The 18,528-nt window shown below is 38.2% G+C and overlaps 1 protein-coding gene across 1 annotated transcript in view; it reads left to right on the top strand.

Annotated features, from left to right (window-relative positions):
- UBP1 (upstream binding protein 1) overlaps positions 1-18,449 on the top strand; it is a 31,824-nt gene extending 13,375 nt beyond the window's left edge. Inside the window, exons 7-15 of the mRNA XM_026843954.1 lie at positions 264-371; positions 7,318-7,421; positions 8,226-8,280; positions 8,459-8,549; positions 12,008-12,098; positions 12,808-12,917; positions 14,271-14,413; positions 14,990-15,041; positions 16,565-18,449. Coding sequence (XP_026699755.1) covers positions 264-371; positions 7,318-7,421; positions 8,226-8,280; positions 8,459-8,549; positions 12,008-12,098; positions 12,808-12,917; positions 14,271-14,413; positions 14,990-15,041; positions 16,565-16,602 — 792 coding nt within the window. The 3' untranslated portion in view covers positions 16,603-18,449. The remainder of the gene's footprint in view (positions 1-263; positions 372-7,317; positions 7,422-8,225; positions 8,281-8,458; positions 8,550-12,007; positions 12,099-12,807; positions 12,918-14,270; positions 14,414-14,989; positions 15,042-16,564) is intronic.
- The last annotated feature ends 79 nt before the right edge of the window (positions 18,450-18,528 follow it).

Genomic DNA, 18,528 nt, shown 5'->3' with positions numbered 1-18,528 from the left:
CTAACAAAAAAACCCCCCACAGACCAAAAAGGGGGGAATCTAGAATTTAATTATCTGCCAATTTTGAGCTTCAAAGTCTTGTTTTTAGGAGATTACCGGATTTAAGGCCAGAGCCTCAGTAGGTTTTTGCATTTTCTTTTTATTTAAATATCAGTGAGTACTATGCACTTTTCTAAAGATTTCACAAGTTTTTAAAAGGCTTTTAGATCTTTCCTCACTGTATAATGAAAAGAAATTGATCCAAATCTTTGGTGTTTGTCCAGATGAGGCTTGAGCCTATAATTGAAGATGCAGTTGAACATGAGCAGAAAAAGTCCAGCAAGCGGACTTTGCCAGCAGACTACGGTGATTCTCTGGCAAAGCGAGGCAGTGTAAGGGACTTCTGCTTACCTTTTCATTGTGCAAGATACCTTGTGCAGTGTTAGATATAGGAGAAACTTCCATTATATAAAGTAAAAATATTTTGATTGCTCTGTCTTAATTTTACTCACTTTTATGTATACCAATTACTCCATGTTTGTTTTCAGCAAAGGAATCCTTCCTAAATCTAACACTTAAACTGTTGCAGAGGGACTGTGTAACTTTTAAGAGCTTTCCGTTTATGCGACTTTAAATGAAATAGCTTTTTGCTTTCCTGTATGTGTGTAATTAGTGGAAGTAAGAACAGTGAAATTTAGTGTGTTGTTCCGTATTTGTACTTACATTCAATATAAGCTTCCATGTAATCAGTATTTTTAAAACATCCTGTAGCGTTGCAGGTGGTCGATTGTTAATTTCTGATTTTTTTCCTTTAACCATCTGCATACTGTGCTCCAGTCAGGTTTAATGAAGTTCAGAAGTCAGCACATCTTTATGATATGTGTGTGCTAACCCTGTATGTGCCCCCCCAAATTAATCTAACATACATCCTGTGCACTCTTCCTGTCCAGGGTTAGCATTTTAGGTTTCTTAAATGCTCTTCCTTAAGGTGAATATCATTGAGACCTTACACTTTTCGGATGAGAAACAATCCTGCATCTTCCATTTGGCAAGTTTAAATGTCAATTAATAATGTGACTATGGAAGACAGTGATTTGACTGTTCTTTGAACAGGCATATTGTGCTGACAGCTGTTTCCCAGCAGCACTTGGGCACTGACTGTCTGACTCTAGTCCCTCAGACATTATTTAGTCTGTATTTATGATCTGTGAAAGTGATGTATAAGGTTTAGGTTATAAAATATTTCAAGTGTGTGCCTTTTGTTGTTTGTAAACCATGTAACTGGGTGGGAGGGAACAAGCAATATTAAGTCAGATGGGTTCTTTGGAGGATTTTTTTTTCCCCCTGAAACTATTGTAAAGCACTGAGCTGTCTGAATTTGCTGTCTGCTATTCTTCATTGTTTTTCTTTTAAGATGCACCTTTTGGATTCTTTGGCAGTGCAGACATTCTTTCATTTGTTCCAGATGGCCCGGGGGGGGGAGGTACAGACAGGAACAATAATTACAGACAGGAGAAATTCGGATTTTATCACTTTCACTTACAAAGCATGTCTCAAGCATCCTTTGAAACTGGTCCTTGGAGGGATTTCTACTTTTTTTTTTTTTACCCCCCACCTCACCCCCTGCTCTCTTTCTATTGTTATAAGAATGATTGTTGCCTATAGGCAGATTAATAGAAAAAGGTATTTTTAAAAGATAATGACAAATTCCTTGCCCAGAGTAGGACAAACTGTAGCCAAATGGTACCTGAAACTTGTCTAACCTGTTCTTAACTGAATAATCTCTTGAAATACTATGCTACTATGAATGGGAGCATTACCTTAATTGTAATGAAGAGAAATTGAGATAGGACAGGTAGTACTGGACTTCTTAGTGCCTTTCCCAAAGCACACAAAGGATAGTGTGTGTGTGTTTATGTCTTCACTTCTTGCTTGGGATGAAAAAGACCCACAGGCTATTTTGGAATAACAACTATGTACAGCTTTTCAGTTGTCTTAATTGTGCAGCTGACTGTTCCTGTTTTGAATTTGCCCTCAACAAAATTCTCTCTTGAGATCATTTGGTCAGTTTGTTTGAGACCATTTTGAATTTTACTCGTGTAGGATGAAATGCTTTCAGCCCTGCTAAACTGGTATCATCTGCAGATTTAACACATAACATGTTCCATCATGACAATGATTTTTGTCATTAGCAAAACTATTAGAAATCACCAAGCCCATAAAAAATACCATGAAACACTGTTTTTACTGTATTCATAGTCAAACTTTGGTAAGCAGTCATTAAGTACCGTTTTTAACTATGTAAGTTGCATGTACGACTTGTTTGCTTCATCTAGAAAAAGAATGTGATCTACAGCTTGAAGCCCAACTCAGACTTTTTCTCTTGTCACCAGACACGCTTATTCTTGTGGGCCTTGTAAATAATGGACAGGGGATGATGCATGTTTCTACATCTGCCTTCCCAGATGTAGCCATCAGAAGGTTTGGCTGTTACCACTTACCTCGCGTGTGCATATCAGGCGTACCGTATGTGCAGCACAGTTGTCACAGAGGGGCTTAGACACAAAAACTGATGACCTGTTTCCCTACATTTAAGTATGGGAATTGACACTGTTTCACATACTATGTCTTTATATAGGATGGATCTTATACTTTGCCTGTCCTAGGAACTGGAGCTCCATTAGAGAAGGAAAACAGGATTATTTGGAGTTTGTTTTTCTTGATGAAGTCAGGAGTGCTGGCTGTTATTTAGTCAGTGCTGCTTCTTAGATCCCCAGAAATAGTTTTCTGTTATATTTTCTTGAATTCCAGAAATTTAGGTTGATCGAATCTTCCTTTTTAAAGCTGGGTATTGTTCTCTTCCTCCTACACCTAACCTATTACATAGGCTGTCTTTCTGGTTCCTTGCTTTTTGCATCTCACTTTGTACGTTGGCTTTTTTATTTGACCCTTCCAAGATTCTTCTGTTCTGTTTGCTGGATATTTCTAATTTTGTTTCTTTTTTTTATTTTCCTCTGTATGCTTTCTTCCAGCTCAGCCACAATCTGATTTGGACAGACTGGTTTCTTACTGTGCTTCCTTCAGGAAACATTGAATCTAATATCTCTTCTTTCTGTTTTAATTCGTATGGGATTCTAACTCAATTGACAAAGAGTTTGATGAAGGGTCCTTTCTGAATGGTCATTCTGCTCTGCTCTTCTCCTGTCCTTTCCTAAAAAACAGAGATTTTTTTCCCAATTACCATCACCCATCTTTTCCTTCTCGTGCATTTTCATAAGAATGCCATCTAGAAATGCTTTTCCATTACTCCTTTTTATTTACCTGATGTTTCAAAACTCAGTACATTCACTGCAATTTCTGGAGTATTTATCTCCTTTTTTTCCAAATGGGTAGACATAGTTAAACTCCTTGTTGAAACTTTTTCCCCCTATGGAGCCTTGACTTTTTCTGTAGAGATAAAAGGCTAATGCAAGACTGTCTTCTGGACCTTGGAGTTCAAGTGACCTTCATCCAGGGGCCATTTGATGAAAGAGCCACTTTATTTTTTCCTCACTTCCCATTATATAGAAGCTAGAGCTTATCTAAGGATGAAGAGAAAAAAACCCCACCAGATTTTTTCCCCTTGCTTTGAATTTGAAAAAGCAGGCATATTTGTATAATGATAGTTGGGTCTTCACACTTTTTTCTGTCTGCAGTATCTTGGTTGATTTTTATATTTGTATTGTATTATATGTTACAAGCTAGAATATATAAAAGTACAATTTGATTAAACTTGGTCAAATGGTCATTCTTTGAAGATAGAGCTGATTGTTATGCACATGGAAGTTAGAAGACTTCCAGGTATAGACCTTGAAATAAATTGGAACATTAAGTTTTGGACATGAAAGATTGGTGCAGAAGTTAAATATTTTCTATAAGCGGCTTAAATTTAGAACATAAAACCTTCTAGAGGCTATATGAGTCAGAAAGTGGAGATAGAGCAAAACTATTTTAGCAACATAATCATATAGTATTTCTTGGATTGTTTCTCCTTACACCTGTATTTCATACAGCAGTGTCAGTAGTAAATAGGATGTGTAATGTGGGTGACTTCGCATTTTGGGAGTAACTCCTTCTGCTCTCATAACAATTAGATCTATATGTGCAGAAGTGGTTTTTTTTTGCCAGCAACAACTTCCGTTGTTTGGGCAAGAAGCCGGTGTTTTATCAGTTTATTGAAAAAGCTGTATACTATGTATAATAAAATTGCTGCTTTATTTTCTAGAGATGATGCTGTATGCCCAAGTATAGTAAGTCTAATTTGGAGAACAGATTAGACTTAGTATATTTTGGTTTTGTGTTTATTTGTTATTTGAATATAGTATGGAGTTCTTTGCCAAAGTTCAGTTTTACTCTCTTGTATAAAGCATGATTTTGGGTAGATTTGGTAGTGGGAAGGGAAATGGCATTAAATGGTGGCTTAGAATAACTTGCAATTTTTGCAGTTCTTCATAAATTAGGAAGATTAAATGATACGTATTCTGAATCTGAAAAGACATACTTGGAAAGATTTCCTGTCTTGCCTTTGAACTCAAGTAAAATCATTCATCAATACTTTATGACTTCATTCATGCCCTATAAAGAAGGATATTAAAGATCTTGAAACCAAAATAGTTTTCTACTTCTCAAGAATTAATCAATGTTTGGAAATAAGACATAATTTCTGGAGTACAGTTGTATCAGTAGAATTGTACCAGTGTACTAGTAATGGAGGGCACTTAGTCTTGGCACCTTAAAAACATCATCTTTGGAAATACACCAGTATATATTTGTTGTTCATTATACAGGTAAAGATATAATGCCAGTGTTTTTTCTGTTGTATGATGGCTTTTTGCAGAGTTGGATACTTCCTTGTGACAGGGTGGCATCTTTCTCTTAATTTTACATCTAGTGGCCAGGAACTAGTATTAGCTTGCTGAATGTCCTTAACTCAGTGTTGAGCTTAAGAATGTAAGAAATACCCTGACTGATCAGACCACAAGTCTGTGAAGTCCAGTGTTCTGTCCCTGGCAGTGGCAACTGCAGATGCTGTTTGAGGGAAACCACATCGTTCAGGATGTTAGCAAGCACACCACTGCTTAGTCTTTTTAGTGTTAATGGATTTTGATGCTCGGGAATTTGTCTAATCCTGTTTCTGAACCTGATGGGTTTGTGAAGCGTGGATGAGTTGTTTATGTGAGTGATGAGGAAAGCATAAGCAGCTTGGGTTAATTGATAGAAGACACTTGAAGAATATATGCTGTTGCCTTGGTTGTTTTTTGGGGTTTTTTTTCCTTTTTTTTTTTTTTTTAATGCTAGGCTTTCTTATTCCTTGAACCTTTCAGAATTAAGTGTCTTGATGCTCAAATACTCATTTTTACCTCCACAACCTGTAAGACAGAACTGAGGCTTGGAGACAAGCTAGGAAAGTGTGTTTATAGGAGAAGAAAGGCTACTTGCTTTGTGTTGGGATTTTCTATTTCAAATTTTTTATATGTGTTTCTTCCTGCATTTAAACTCAGAGTTCTGTTGTGAACAACTTCAGCTGGGCTTGAAGGACAGAAATATTGACTGAAGTACATGCCTTGGGAATGGTGCAAAAGCTGTTTTCTGACACCAGTGCATTCTTCCCTGCCCCTCTAAAGATATGTAGAACAGAATCTTGTAATGGAATAGTGGCTAAGGATGTACAGCTTGCACCTGTGTGTCCAGATAAACATCTGCATGAAAATTTAGGGAGAGAGTGTCAGAAAATAGAAATAAATTATGCTTTTAAAATATTTCAGAAGAACAAATTTGACATTAATATGTTGAGCTTTCATTCTGAAATGATGGCTTTGGACCACATAATTGGGGAATGAAGGCCTCTTTTAAATACCTGTTGTGATACAACATCTTTGAGATTAATATTAAAATGAGCTCGAGAAGAGAAACAGCAGTTGAGAATATACAGAATAGGTGGAAGAGTGGCTAATGCTAGAAGGTCCTAGAAGAGCATGCTTTGTGGGGATGGCACTGTAGTCTAAAGGGTGGTGTTGACTATGGATTTGAAGACAGTGTGCACACAGTGGTTAGCAAAAAATACTGATCTGAATCAAATCTCAGACAGATGAAGAATTTTTCTAACTGTTAAGCTACTGGCATGCAAGACTAATCTTTTAAAATTGTGTGTGCCATACTGGGGAACTTGCAGTCTTACTGACGAGTGAAGAAGAGTCCGGCATAGAAACTTTGTTAACTGTTTTACAGAAGATTGCAGCTGGTGTTGCGCTTATTTACTGTTTCCCCCGGATAGTGAAAAGGTCTTTCAACTAAAAAGTGTGGAAACATGTTTTCATTAATATCAGGTCATACTTGTTCCCCTCCCTCCTCTTCCCCCCCCAACAAGGCTACGATATAACTCTGGAAATTTCCTTACAGGGTATTTAGCTGGTGCATGATAAGTATATCAGAAATCTTTGTTGTTTTAACAGGCATGGTCTTAGCTTACTTTATCTTGGGCCACTTTCTTGTTTTAATCCTGTGTGTTTGTCTTTGAACATACCAAAATCTGTTTGGTTTTTATTTTTCTTTAAAATACTGGATTTACAATGGTATTGGAAACACTAAAAACTTGTCTCATTTTGAAGGGCTTTATCATGATGGTTTAAAGAAAATCCAAAAAAGACTGACTTAAATTGGACAGCTGGCTCATCATATACTTGTGATGACTTCAATTTGTGTATTAAAATTCCAGTTTACCAAGCAGTTTAGAGAAAGCAGTACATGTGAGCATCATTTTAGTTCAGCAGTAAATGAATACAAATTTTCAATTCACAAAATTGCTACTGAAAATTCCATTTGTATTTAATTGCTGTTAGGGAGATACATGAAATTTATCCACAACCAGTGAAATCTAGCTTCATAGTTTTACTTACTATTGCTGAACACCTATTAAGTCATGATACCTGCAGTTTAAACAACTTCTTCATCCCTTTTAGGATGAAATACATCTTTTCAGCTGATGGGTTGGGGTGGGTTGGTTGGTTTGTTTTAAACTGACTAACCTGTACAGGGCTTCTGTCAAGTTTCCCCACTAATACTTTCATTTTGTTAACAGAAGACAGTATAAATAGGAGTCTTCAGGAAAGAACAAGACAAAACAAAACTGATTTTTACCTGGAGTATCTGCATGTAATGTGTGGGATGGAGGGAATCTCGATTTGTAATTACAAATCAAAATTCTCTGTGGATAAAAGCCCGGCTTTAAATGAAAGAAGTGTGTATCCGTAAAAAAATGCATTGTTAAGAGAAACTTAAGTTTTAATTCTTTATCTTCAGTGCTCACCATGGCCTGATACTCCTACAACATTTGTAAACAACAGTCCTACTCCTGCTCCAACTTTTACCTCTGCTCAACATAATACTTACAGTGTCCCAGACAGGTAGGTTTCTTTTCTGTACCCTAATTAAAGATAACGTTTTAAAATTAGGCTTATTCAAAAGCATTTTCTGAGTAAATGCATCTGTTTCCTGGTTCCAGTGGGAAATGATTGTTTTGACCCTATGTATTTTAGAGTTTGACACTTGGATCGTGATTCAATTATAATGTAATTACTTCTGGTTCAGCATTTTTCTCTCTTACTATACACTGCTAAAAACTCTTCTTGACCTTTGTCATCTAACAAATACTTTTTAACTATTGTAATTTAGTCTTTGTTTATGGAAACTAGCTGTTCTCAGTAAGAGCAGTCTTCATTCCCCTCGTACACAGTTAATATAATTTTCAAGGAAGAAACCCAGTAGTAATCTTAAAAGCTTTTCAACAGAAATTGTATTAGTAAAAACATCTTGTACTGAAGCATTAATTAAACTGCTGTAATCAAACTTGCTTGATCAAGGTATGATTTACAGTGGTTATTGTCTGGTCTATACACTTTTGTTTTGTCTGCTTTGTATTTTACTGCCTCTTCCTCAGCCACCCTTTAAGACAGTTAAATGGCCATATAACCTCCTGAGAGTGTTGGTAAAGCTGAGTATTCTCCAGCTGAGAAGGAATACACAGAATAGAAACCAGATTACTTGCATATTGAAGTGTGATGATCTTAAGTTTCACTTGTGCAGCATTTCATTTGTCTTTCAACAGTGATATTTATTGGTTTGGGAATTTCAGGTTCTTTTTCAGCAGTGCTTAAATACTTTGCTTAATAAAATTTTAGTAATACTATTATTTTCTTTTTAATCTGTAGCAATTCTTCCTCCCCAAATCATCAAGGAGATGGAACTTCTCAAGGGTCTGGAGATGTGAGTGTTTGCTTTCTGATATTGATCATAGCTATAATTGTGTCAGAACATTTGATTTATACATACCTTAATATTAATAGGTACTGAGGTAGTGTTTAACTGAGGGAGATTATTTTAATGGTTTTGTGGGTTTTTTTAAAATTCAAATTATCATATCCAATTTTGTTTCTTACAGCAGCTTCATCCTTCAGCCACAATCCAGGAAACTCAGCAGTGGTTGCTCAAGCATAGATTCTCTACCTATACAAGACTCTTTTCAAATTTCTCAGGTATCTGTACTTTACTTTTTTATTTAGAGTCTTTCTTTGTGTTAGTGAGCAAGTTTTGTGTGGGAAAATAATTCTGTAAAAACAATATGGCATCAGTATTTATTTAACTAATTTGCTTATTAAATGTCCAGTTTGCACTGGAAGGCATTTTGTCCTAGGTTTTTTTGCACAAATTCACCCTAATGCCCAAAAGTGAAGCTAGGTTTTTGTTTTGCTGACAGTAGTTCACAAAATTATTTTAACCTTGATTAGTCCTGTCATGGTTTAGACCTGGCTGGCAGTCATACACCATGAAGCCGCTCGCTCACTAGGGAGTCAGGGAGAGAACTGGAGGGGTCAGGGTAAGGAGACTCAGAGGTTGCAATAAAATCAATTTAATAATTGAAATAAGATAAAAGAAAAAAAGTGATAATAGTAATAATGGAAAAGACAAACCAGTAATATGCAATGTGATTGCTCGCCACCAAGGCCCAGCCTGTTCCCAGCGAGCGATCCCAGTGAAGAGAGAATCCTGAAACCACAATCCCAGAAGTGAGAGTGTGCTTCATGATCCACCCTCACCCAGATACTGAGCATGACCTTATATGATATGGAATATCCCTTTGGCCAGCTTGGGTCCATTGCTCTGGCCGTGCTCCCTCTTGGCTCCTTGTGCACCTGCACACTGGCAGGACATGGGAAGTTGCAAAGCCCTTGATTTCTTAGCAACAACTAAAAACATGAGTGTATTATCAACATTCTTCTCATACCAAATCCCATACTGAATCTGAAACACAGCACTAATCTAGCTACTAAGAAGGGAAAAAAAATTAGCTCTATCCCAGCTGAAACCAGGACAAGTCCTTTGAGAAAAATGAACGATCTGGTGAGTCAGACTAGCAGGCTGTCTGTTCTGCTGTGCTGTTTCCTAATGACAGCCAATATGCAGCGATCTCAAAGAAGGTGCAAGACATTGCTAAGATCTGCCCCATGTTAGATTCTCTTTGTAGGAGTTGGATGTAATTGTAGTGTTTGAAGCTTTCAACCTTCCAAACTCTGAAGCTGTGAATAGTCATTCACAGAAATGGCAAATTCTTTTTCCTATCGCACTCTGTTTCGATGCTGTGCAACAGGAGAATTCCTACATGTATTTAATTTTCTTTACTTTCAGCAGAACGTCTGATTGCTCTTCCTTAAATGTGTGTCAGTGTAGTTTCCACTGTCTGTATGGAAGCAAGAAGGCAATAGATGGGCTGTCTGGGGCCATGTTCTGCAGTTTTCTTCTTTAATCTTCTGTTTAATTTTGCAGAGGGTGGGATGGCGCAGTACACACCATGAGTAAAATTCCTTCTCGGTTTTCTTTGGTGACATATGATGGGGAGAATATGAGGAATGATGCTGGCTCTCTGCCTCTTAGTTTAGCTTCTGCCACAATTCCCTTTGTACCGGGCATCTTCCCCGGTTGATTGTGTTGCTCTAATTCGATCTAGTAATGACTGCAATCCCCTGAAAGTACAGATTCTCTAATGTGGCGTGCTTGAAATCTCTAAGACTCAAAGCTTTGTCTTTTCTGTCGCTAATTAATTTTTGTTGCTGCTGCCTAATGTTTCCTGCCTAACATCCATACTGTTTTCTGCTAGGATATACAGGTTGTGAGAAATAACCTCACATTTAGCCTTTCTGAACAAGCTGTGAAGGTGTCATCCAGCCCTGAGAAAGGAAGTTCTGCACTCTAATGAATGAGCTACTATTTTGCAGTACCTTCCTCAGCAAACAGTACAGAAACATGGTGTTGATAAAAATTATGTATAGCTCTGGTAACATTCTATGGGCAGCCATAACTAAAATTTTGTAAACTACTGCTAACAATACTAAAGCAATACATTAAAAAATAATTAAAATTTGGAGACCCCAGGGGTCCACAATGTCTTCCTGTGCACAGGCAGTATGACTTCTGCAAATAAAAACTGACTAGACTGTGAGATGGTAGTGAGGCCTCTGGAAAAACTACAGCTTTTGGCACTTAAGAACATGATTTCCTTGAGGAATAAAACCCCAAATGACATAGATAATGTTTAAGAAGAACAACCTGGTGCTACTAGTGATCTCAGCAATGAATTGGTGCTGCCTAGGTTTCCCTGCTCAGTGTGGCTCAGCGTGGCCTCCGGCAAAGCGACCTGTCCTTGTGCATTGGCCAGGCCCTGGGACCGGCAGCATCTACCAGCTCATCAGTGCTGATGCACTAAAGGCTCCTCAGTAAATCCAGTCACATGATGATTTAAGTACCATGGACTTAATGGGAAAGCATATTTTGTCATCAACCCTTGCAGTGCTGGAAACTAAGTATTTATTCTTCTGCTGGTGGTTAATTTTTGATGTGTGCTGCTTGTGTTAATGACAGCTAAGCTTTCTCAGTAAACTTTAGTCCCAAATATCTGACAAAGACTCTTGGAAAACTTTTAAAGCAGTTATTTTTCGTTGTTATTTTTTATATGTTTATAGAAGTTAAAATGCTAGCTGGCTGATAGATTTACTCTGAAGCAAGAGGTGTACTGCATGTAGCTTTTATTATACTTCAGGTGTGTTGGGTTTTTTTATTATAGTATTTCAGGGCTATTAGGACAAATTATTTTGCTGGCTTTTACCTATGCATTCCTAGATAGTCTGTGGAGTATTTTCATGAATGGAGACTTTTTTTTTTCCCCTGTCCTCCCACTCAACTATTACAGGGACTGATTTTTCAGACAGTTGTTTTCTTTGTTGACACCCATGCTGTCACTCAGAAGGATCGTTCCTTCCATTTTATATTTCGATCTGCTCAGTATCTTTTATTGAGGCTCTCTTTTCTCAAGTAAATGTTCTGGGAAACAGTTGTTGTCACAGATCACTTAATGATCACCAGGATCATTAAAAAAAACCCCCGAAACTTTTGTATGGAAGTATCCCACAACCTGGATTCACCCCGTAGCTGCTGGTGGTACTGATTTGACCACACTGGTTTAGTTATGCCAGCCTTTAGCACTATCTTTTATAAATGAGTGCATTAACTTAAGTGCATACAGGATATGACGTATTAGCTGAATGCCTGGGATGATTCATTGAGTGAGAAACCATCAGATACCTTTGCTCTGTATTTTGTATGTGTTCAGAATACACTAACTTGGGTGTCAGTTAAAACTGAGTCATTTAAGCCATTGTCTGGATATAGAAGTTTCTACAGAAGTTCTGTGCCTTGTACTTTGTACTTTTTCAACTACGTGAATGCCGTCAAGTGAATCTAATCACCCTTGGAAAATCGGTCTCTTTTTCTTAGTGCTAGCTAGTGCCTATTCTGAATTTTACTTGCTTGTTTGTTTTGCAGGATTCCATTTTTATAACAGTGAAGTTTGTTGTTATTATTTTAAATGAACAAGCTATTTATTTTAAAAAGTATAGATGTTCTGAAATAATGTTCATAAAATCCCCATGTGTTTCTCCAGGTGCTGATTTATTAAAGCTGACGAGAGAAGATCTGGTACAAATCTGTGGTCCAGCCGATGGAATTCGGCTATATAATGCACTGAAATCCAGGTAATACGGTGAATGTGAGCTCAAGTGGGCTTTGTTCTGCCATTTACTAGAATCCCTTGTCCTTAGAATGGGGAAGTCAGGCTTAGGATGGGCCTCGATGCCTGAGTGAGCTGTCTCGAGAACTGGCAGCAATATGTTTAAAAAGAGCCTCCGGACACCTTGGGGGCAGGCCCCAGATGAGATGCAGGCACCAACGAGTTCAGAGGGCAGCTGTGAGACTGGTACCAATGCAGCTGGGCACCGCTCATTTCTTGGAAACAGATGGATTTGTTGCCAAGACACAAAACTTCTCACTTAGGGGAGCTAAGAACAACTTGAGGCTTTTTGAGGTGACTGATGTCAAGCACACAGACAGCACCCCTCTTGCTGTGTCCGATTCTGACTGAAACGGGCATTTGTTACCACTGACTTTTGTAAGAACTGTTGTTACTCAGTAGTTAACGTCCCAGGATTCCAACAAGCAGCATCTTGATGAACTCTGAACTGATTGAAATGTCGTTTAAATGCAGTAGTGTCTGAGAGACCACGTACCATTATATTAATGTTGGGGTTTTTTTTGGTATATTAATTTTGGGGCCTTTTTTTCTCTGTGAAGGAAAACATTTCAAGTATACTGTTAGCACAACAAATCTACATTTGTGGCATATCAGTTTCTGTATTTCCAGGGCAAGTAACCTCTTCTCCGATGTGCAATTTCTTTGAATTGCAGGTCTGTTAGGCCCCGTTTAACAATCTACGTCTGTCAGGAGCCATTAAGGAGCATTCAACTGGAAAGACAAGATGCAGGCAACGGCGACAGCAGCAATGGTGCAGTATACGGTATGGCGCAGCACGGGTCGCTCAGCACGCTGCTTCTCTGTCTTAAAAAGTCTAAAAGTAGATGGGAAGGAAAAAAGAATAGCAAAGAGGCTGAATTTCTGTTTCTGGTGTACAGAGAAACCGTAGGAAGTGGTATTCACAGCGACGCTGTTTTAACACTGCGCGGGATGAACAGAACTGAAAACCGCTGAAAGTTAATCACCGATTTTTTTTCAGTCCATTGATAAAACTAACTGTTATTCACATAGTAATTAATTAAGGAGCTCTCAAAATAGCTGTGCTATGTTGTTACAGATAATGTATTAACCAGATAAACGCAGGTGCGTGTAAAAGCCATGTGCAAACAAAACACTTAGATTCCTTCCCATTTTCTGTTTGGTTTTGCTGTCGTTTTTGGTGCAACCGAACAAAAACTGGTAGAGCTGGGATGAGGGAAACCAGCCAAACGATGTTACAGGCTCATGATTTTAGCATTATTCTCCTGATAGACAGCTGTTGTTTCAACACAGATGGGAAATTAATATTTAATTATAAGTTCCTGTCAATCTTACAGTGAGTAGAATGGAGCTATTTGAAGTGATTCTTTTCTTGCTCTTGTCTTTGAGTGAAGAGACCTCCTTCCCCAAACACCTGAAACCTGTACAGGCTCCTGCTGTCATAGTAGTCACGTGTTTTCCATGCAAGAACTGAAGTAGAGGAGGATCTGTAAATAGGAAACCAGCTCTGTCAAATACCTACTTTTCCTCTGGATATCTTCAGTCTTTGGGATGGAAGAATGTCCTGAGGGCTTCTAGAACTGCTAAACAAAGTGACAGAGCTGTAGATACAGCATCAAACTGAAGAGCTACTTTGTCTTCCTGGTCTGTTTGTTTGCTGTGTTGTATTTCCCCTCTGCCACCCTTCAGCTCTGAGATGATCTGTAGGAAATTTATTCAGTGGAAAAAGGCTTTCTTTACCAAAAAAATAATATACATCCCTATTTAAAGCAACAGTGTAGTAGTATAAATCAGATGTATTACCTGCGTCTTTTGAGATGGTCCAAAACTACTTCCAAAGTCATCTTTAGGTGACTCTCTAAAGATCCATTCAAGTCTGTTTGACATGATTACCTTTTTGTGCAGGATACAGGGAAAAATGTGGAAGTTGCTTTCAGTAGCAGAGCAAATAGAAGCCTCCCCTGCATCAGAGAGGAGCATTCATGACTTTACCTTGAAAGAAAAGTCATGGCAGCTCATGCTTCTTCGTGAGAACAGGGGGAGAGTAAAGGAAAGGGTTTTAGCAATTCAGATTTTTTTTCTTATAGGTACTTGTTATCAATTAGTACCATGTTTATGTACATTTTTTTTCTTATAGTTTATCATGCAATCTACTTAGAAGAAATGGCAGCCTCAGAAGTCACACGCAAGCTTGCTTTGGCATTTAATATTCCTTTGCATCAGATCAACCAGGTTTACAGACAGGGTCCCACAGGTATCCACATCCTTGTTAGTGATCAGGTAACGGAAATCTTATTTTCTTGACACATTTTATTTATGAATTAGATAGAATGGAGGAATTTCTTCTTTATTACTGCTTTTTATGTTTGATAATGCAACCTAGTATTCTCTGACATTTACAGTGGTATTTCCTTTACGTTAAAATAAGCAGAAGGATCGCTGAAATGTGTCTCTTCCTCTACCTGAATAAATTCTAAGTTATGAGAAGAGAAAGGCAAGCGGTCTGTATAGTTCTGAGATGCTGCAATAATTACTTAGTATGTGTTTATTTTGACAATACCCAAAGGCAGGGAGCATGTAAATACTGTTGAACTTGGCTTATTCAAGCATCTGCTATACCCATTTAGGGGTCCAAAACCACAGCCAGCAGCAGCAGGCTCCCAACTGGTTGTCACATGATTAACAAGTAGCATTTTGATAGTAATGTATTTTAATTTGGTACGTGCTTGACACTTGCTGAATAAAAAAAAAAATACACAATTGCTTATAAAAGGCTGTGTTTAATATCTGATGTATTTGGTTTTTGCACTGGTCATACTCAGGAGGGTTTCAGAACTTTTTCTGCTTTTTTTGTAGATGGTTCAAAACTTTCAAGATGAGAGTTGTTTCTTATTCACCACAATAAAAGGTACAGTGTCTTTTCTGACAGTCTAAAACATAACTGTTTTATTTTACCAGCCTTCTTTAAAGCAGAATGCTATTCTAGTAAACCTTCTCCAAGTAGGGAGTAGCGGCAGTTCTAGTGAAGGCTGACTTGCAAAAAAAAAAAAAACAAAAAACCCAAACAAACAAAAAAAACCCAGGAAATCTGTGTACAGTAGTGGCAGAAAATATGCAAGAGTTCCTCCTCTGAGCCAGCCCTTTCAGCCTTGGCATAGCACCTGTCTTTTCTCCAAGCTTGCAGTTCAGAACCAGTGCAGCACTCGGTAACAAACCTCATTTAAAATTCAGTTGACCGTCACCAAACAGTGCTTGCTGTCATGGTCAACAATCAATAATTGTTGCAAATGGTGAAGTTTAACAATAATTAAATAAAAATCCTGGCAGAAGTACCTCTGAAGTTCAGAAACCACCTGTGTCCTGCGGGTAGGGTTCTGTTCTTTGCTAGTGAGTAATCACCTTCTGTAGGTTGTTGCTGTTGGCAGGACGTGGCCATTTTGGTGGGAAGGCTACAGTGTGCTGCCTCTGCCTGGCAGGGACTCTTGCCATGCTGCTGGTTAGCGTCAACTGGTAGACTCGAATGGGAACGTTTCCAGAACAAGCTCCCCCCAGCCCCTGTGCTGTCACACAGGTGCAGTTAGAGGGGGCTGCAGCCAGCCCTCATCCACAAAGATGGCTGTCAGGTTTCCTCGGTGGGTGTTGTGAGTCTCCCTCTTAAACACCTGGTGTTTCAGATGAATCCTGCTCTCTGAGGAGTCCAGTTTATTTCTAGTAAAAGGTGCCAGGAAATTGTTACCAGCAGTGGACAAGTCTGACGTGTGCAAATTTTACCTACAGAAACTGTCCCAGCTTTGCAGATGCAATTACAAATCGTTAATCATAACAGTTTTGTAGAAAACTGTTAAAGCTGTGTTTTTGCTGTAGATAGGCTGTAATTTTTAATGCATGCTTCACTTTATCATCCTAACTTTTCAAGCATCCTAGCTTGAAACTTATTGTTCTGTGTATAAAACCTGCCCCCATGGTTAGTGACTGTTAGAGGCCTGCTTGTCTGCATTGTTAAGCCTTCTGAGGGTACTGCTGGCATCAAAACTACAGGGGTGGTTTGTTTCACCATTTCCATTTGGCTTTCTGGTTTAAGGCTGAGCGTCACAAAATCGATGCTTAAAAACATACACTAGGGATTTATATTGGTCTTGCAGAAGCTCACTTCAGTCATGCTGTCACTGTCAAAGGAGGTGGGTTTAATATGTAATAGGAAGAGTTCAGAAGTAATTGCAAAGCAGTGAGATTTTAAAAAGCTAGTTATTCTTCAAGCGTTTTGTCTGAATAGCAAGTTACTTCACATTTCAAGTTGAATATTTCGTAGTAGTAATGAACCCCTTCTACAGAGTAAAAACCAAGTCCATGCTCTGGTGTTTTGGTGCATTGCCTAGCAGATTTATGATTCTGTTTATGGAAGACTGATGTGGGGTTTTTTTTCTTTTTCAGCTGAAAATGGTGAAGGCTTCCATATAATTTTGAAGTGACGATGTCACACGATTGCTAGACTGATACTCCAACGCCGAATGAAGTCCTGCCTAAAGATTATGAAGATCATCCGAAACCTTAGGATCTAACTTCACCGTATAAGATGTTTCATATTGAAAACACAAAATGACCTTTCTAATGAGCTGTTTGATAGGTCAACTTTCTTATCACTGCCATAGCTAAGTGTCCTCATGAGAGGTATAATGCCATGACAGCTTACGTACAGGCATGGAAGACAATGTAAGCAAAGGTGCTTGCCCTTTACTGAAATAAGGCAACTTATGGCCAGTAGATACAGTTTCTAGAAGCCAAGCACTGGTGCTTTTCTATTACCTGTATCCAGTTGGAGATGAATGTAAACTTATTTTGGGGCATTTACCTTTCTGTGCCAGTTTGTCTATTACTTGCTTGTACCTTATGCTGGTTTTATTTTTTGATGTTAGCAGAGCACATATTAATCTGTGTGGAGATGAATAGTTAAGCTGATAGTGATCAGGTTGTTGGGTCTTTGAGAGTAAAGCTGTCAAAACAGCTTCCCGTGTAAATTGTGTATAAGAGTGTATGTAAGAAGTGTAAATGCCAGAACAGGGCTTGTAAGAAGCCCTCGACAGATGCAATATATGCATGCAGCAAACTGCATTAGCAACAGTACCTTATTGGAGGGATTAATATAAATCCTGTGGGGTACCAAGTAATTGTGTTTTGCTTTAACAAATTTAATGGAAAAAAAAATGCCTATGCATCCTTTATGTTTAGTTTCCTAGGTTCTCTGCGGAGCACTGCTGCATTTTAACTCTTTGCTTGTACAATTGTGGGTTTAAAAATACTAGCAGTGAGGGGTGGCTTTTAAGACTTTGTGGAATTACGCTGATGAGGGAAGATGACCCACTGGCACCACAGGGCTTTCACAGCTTTCAGCAACATCAAATAAATTGCTTAAGAAACACTAAATATACACCCTTTAAGTCTCCTTCCCAGCAGGTCAAGGCCTTGCTGTAGTTGCTGTTATGGACAAGTACCTTACCCTTCTCTCTTGACCTTTCTTTGCCCTCTGCTCTATACTGTACAGCTGTTACAGTGCCTCTTCCATATCACCAAATATTTACTTTTCTTTGAAACAGGCGATGTGCTTTTTCAATATTTTGGGTATTTCTTGTAAAGACACAGCACAGCATCTCTTATGTTGATGTTAAGTTTCAACTGGTTAGGTACTTAGAGGGGGATCCTTCAAAAGGTATGAAGTGACAGTTTCTGAGCTGTCCTTCTTGTGCCTTTCAAAAGTTCCACCCTGATCTCTGGCGTAAAAGCTTGGGAATAGTTTGCCTCTGATGCTGCAGTGTTCAGTGTAAACAACTACTACAGCATGTAAAAAAGCAACTTTGATTTTTTTTCATTCCCTCTTCTCATAACTGGCTTAAGTGCTTAGCAGAAAAGCTTCTTAAAGCTGTAGCATTTTGAGAATTTAAATTCATCAAAGCTAGAGTTTTCTTCCTATTTTTACTTTTTCTGCACTGAAAGTAAAATTTTATGTACTTAAAACATTTCTGCCTATAAGTAAGTTGTTCATCTTTGGGTATTGTTTGGTCCTAGTATTTTCTTGAACTGACACTTGTGTCTTTTCAGCTCACACCATATTCAGATCCAAATGTTTTATAAAAAGGTGGAAAAATCCTTAAGTGGAAAGTATCCAAATACCTAATTTTAAAGATCGAAAGTTGCACAGTAGTTTGTCCAGCTCACTTGAAATTGGATTTAAATTATGGCACCAGCAAATTGCTTTTGTTTTTTAATAAGATGTACACATTTCAATTTAAGTATAATAAATGTTTTTCAATAATTTTGTAAATGTGCTTTTCTTTCTGTTTACTTCCTGCCCACACACACCTTAGAGATACTTTTGGTGTTCAGATTAACTGCACAACCTA

Source organism: Athene cunicularia (assembly GCF_003259725.1).
Source record: "Athene cunicularia isolate RWA chromosome 2 unlocalized genomic scaffold, athCun1 chr2_part2, whole genome shotgun sequence".
Taxonomy (NCBI): Eukaryota; Metazoa; Chordata; class Aves; order Strigiformes; family Strigidae; genus Athene; species Athene cunicularia.
The sequence above is the reverse complement of the archived record's forward strand: the minus strand, read 5'-3'. Positions and strand labels throughout refer to the sequence as shown.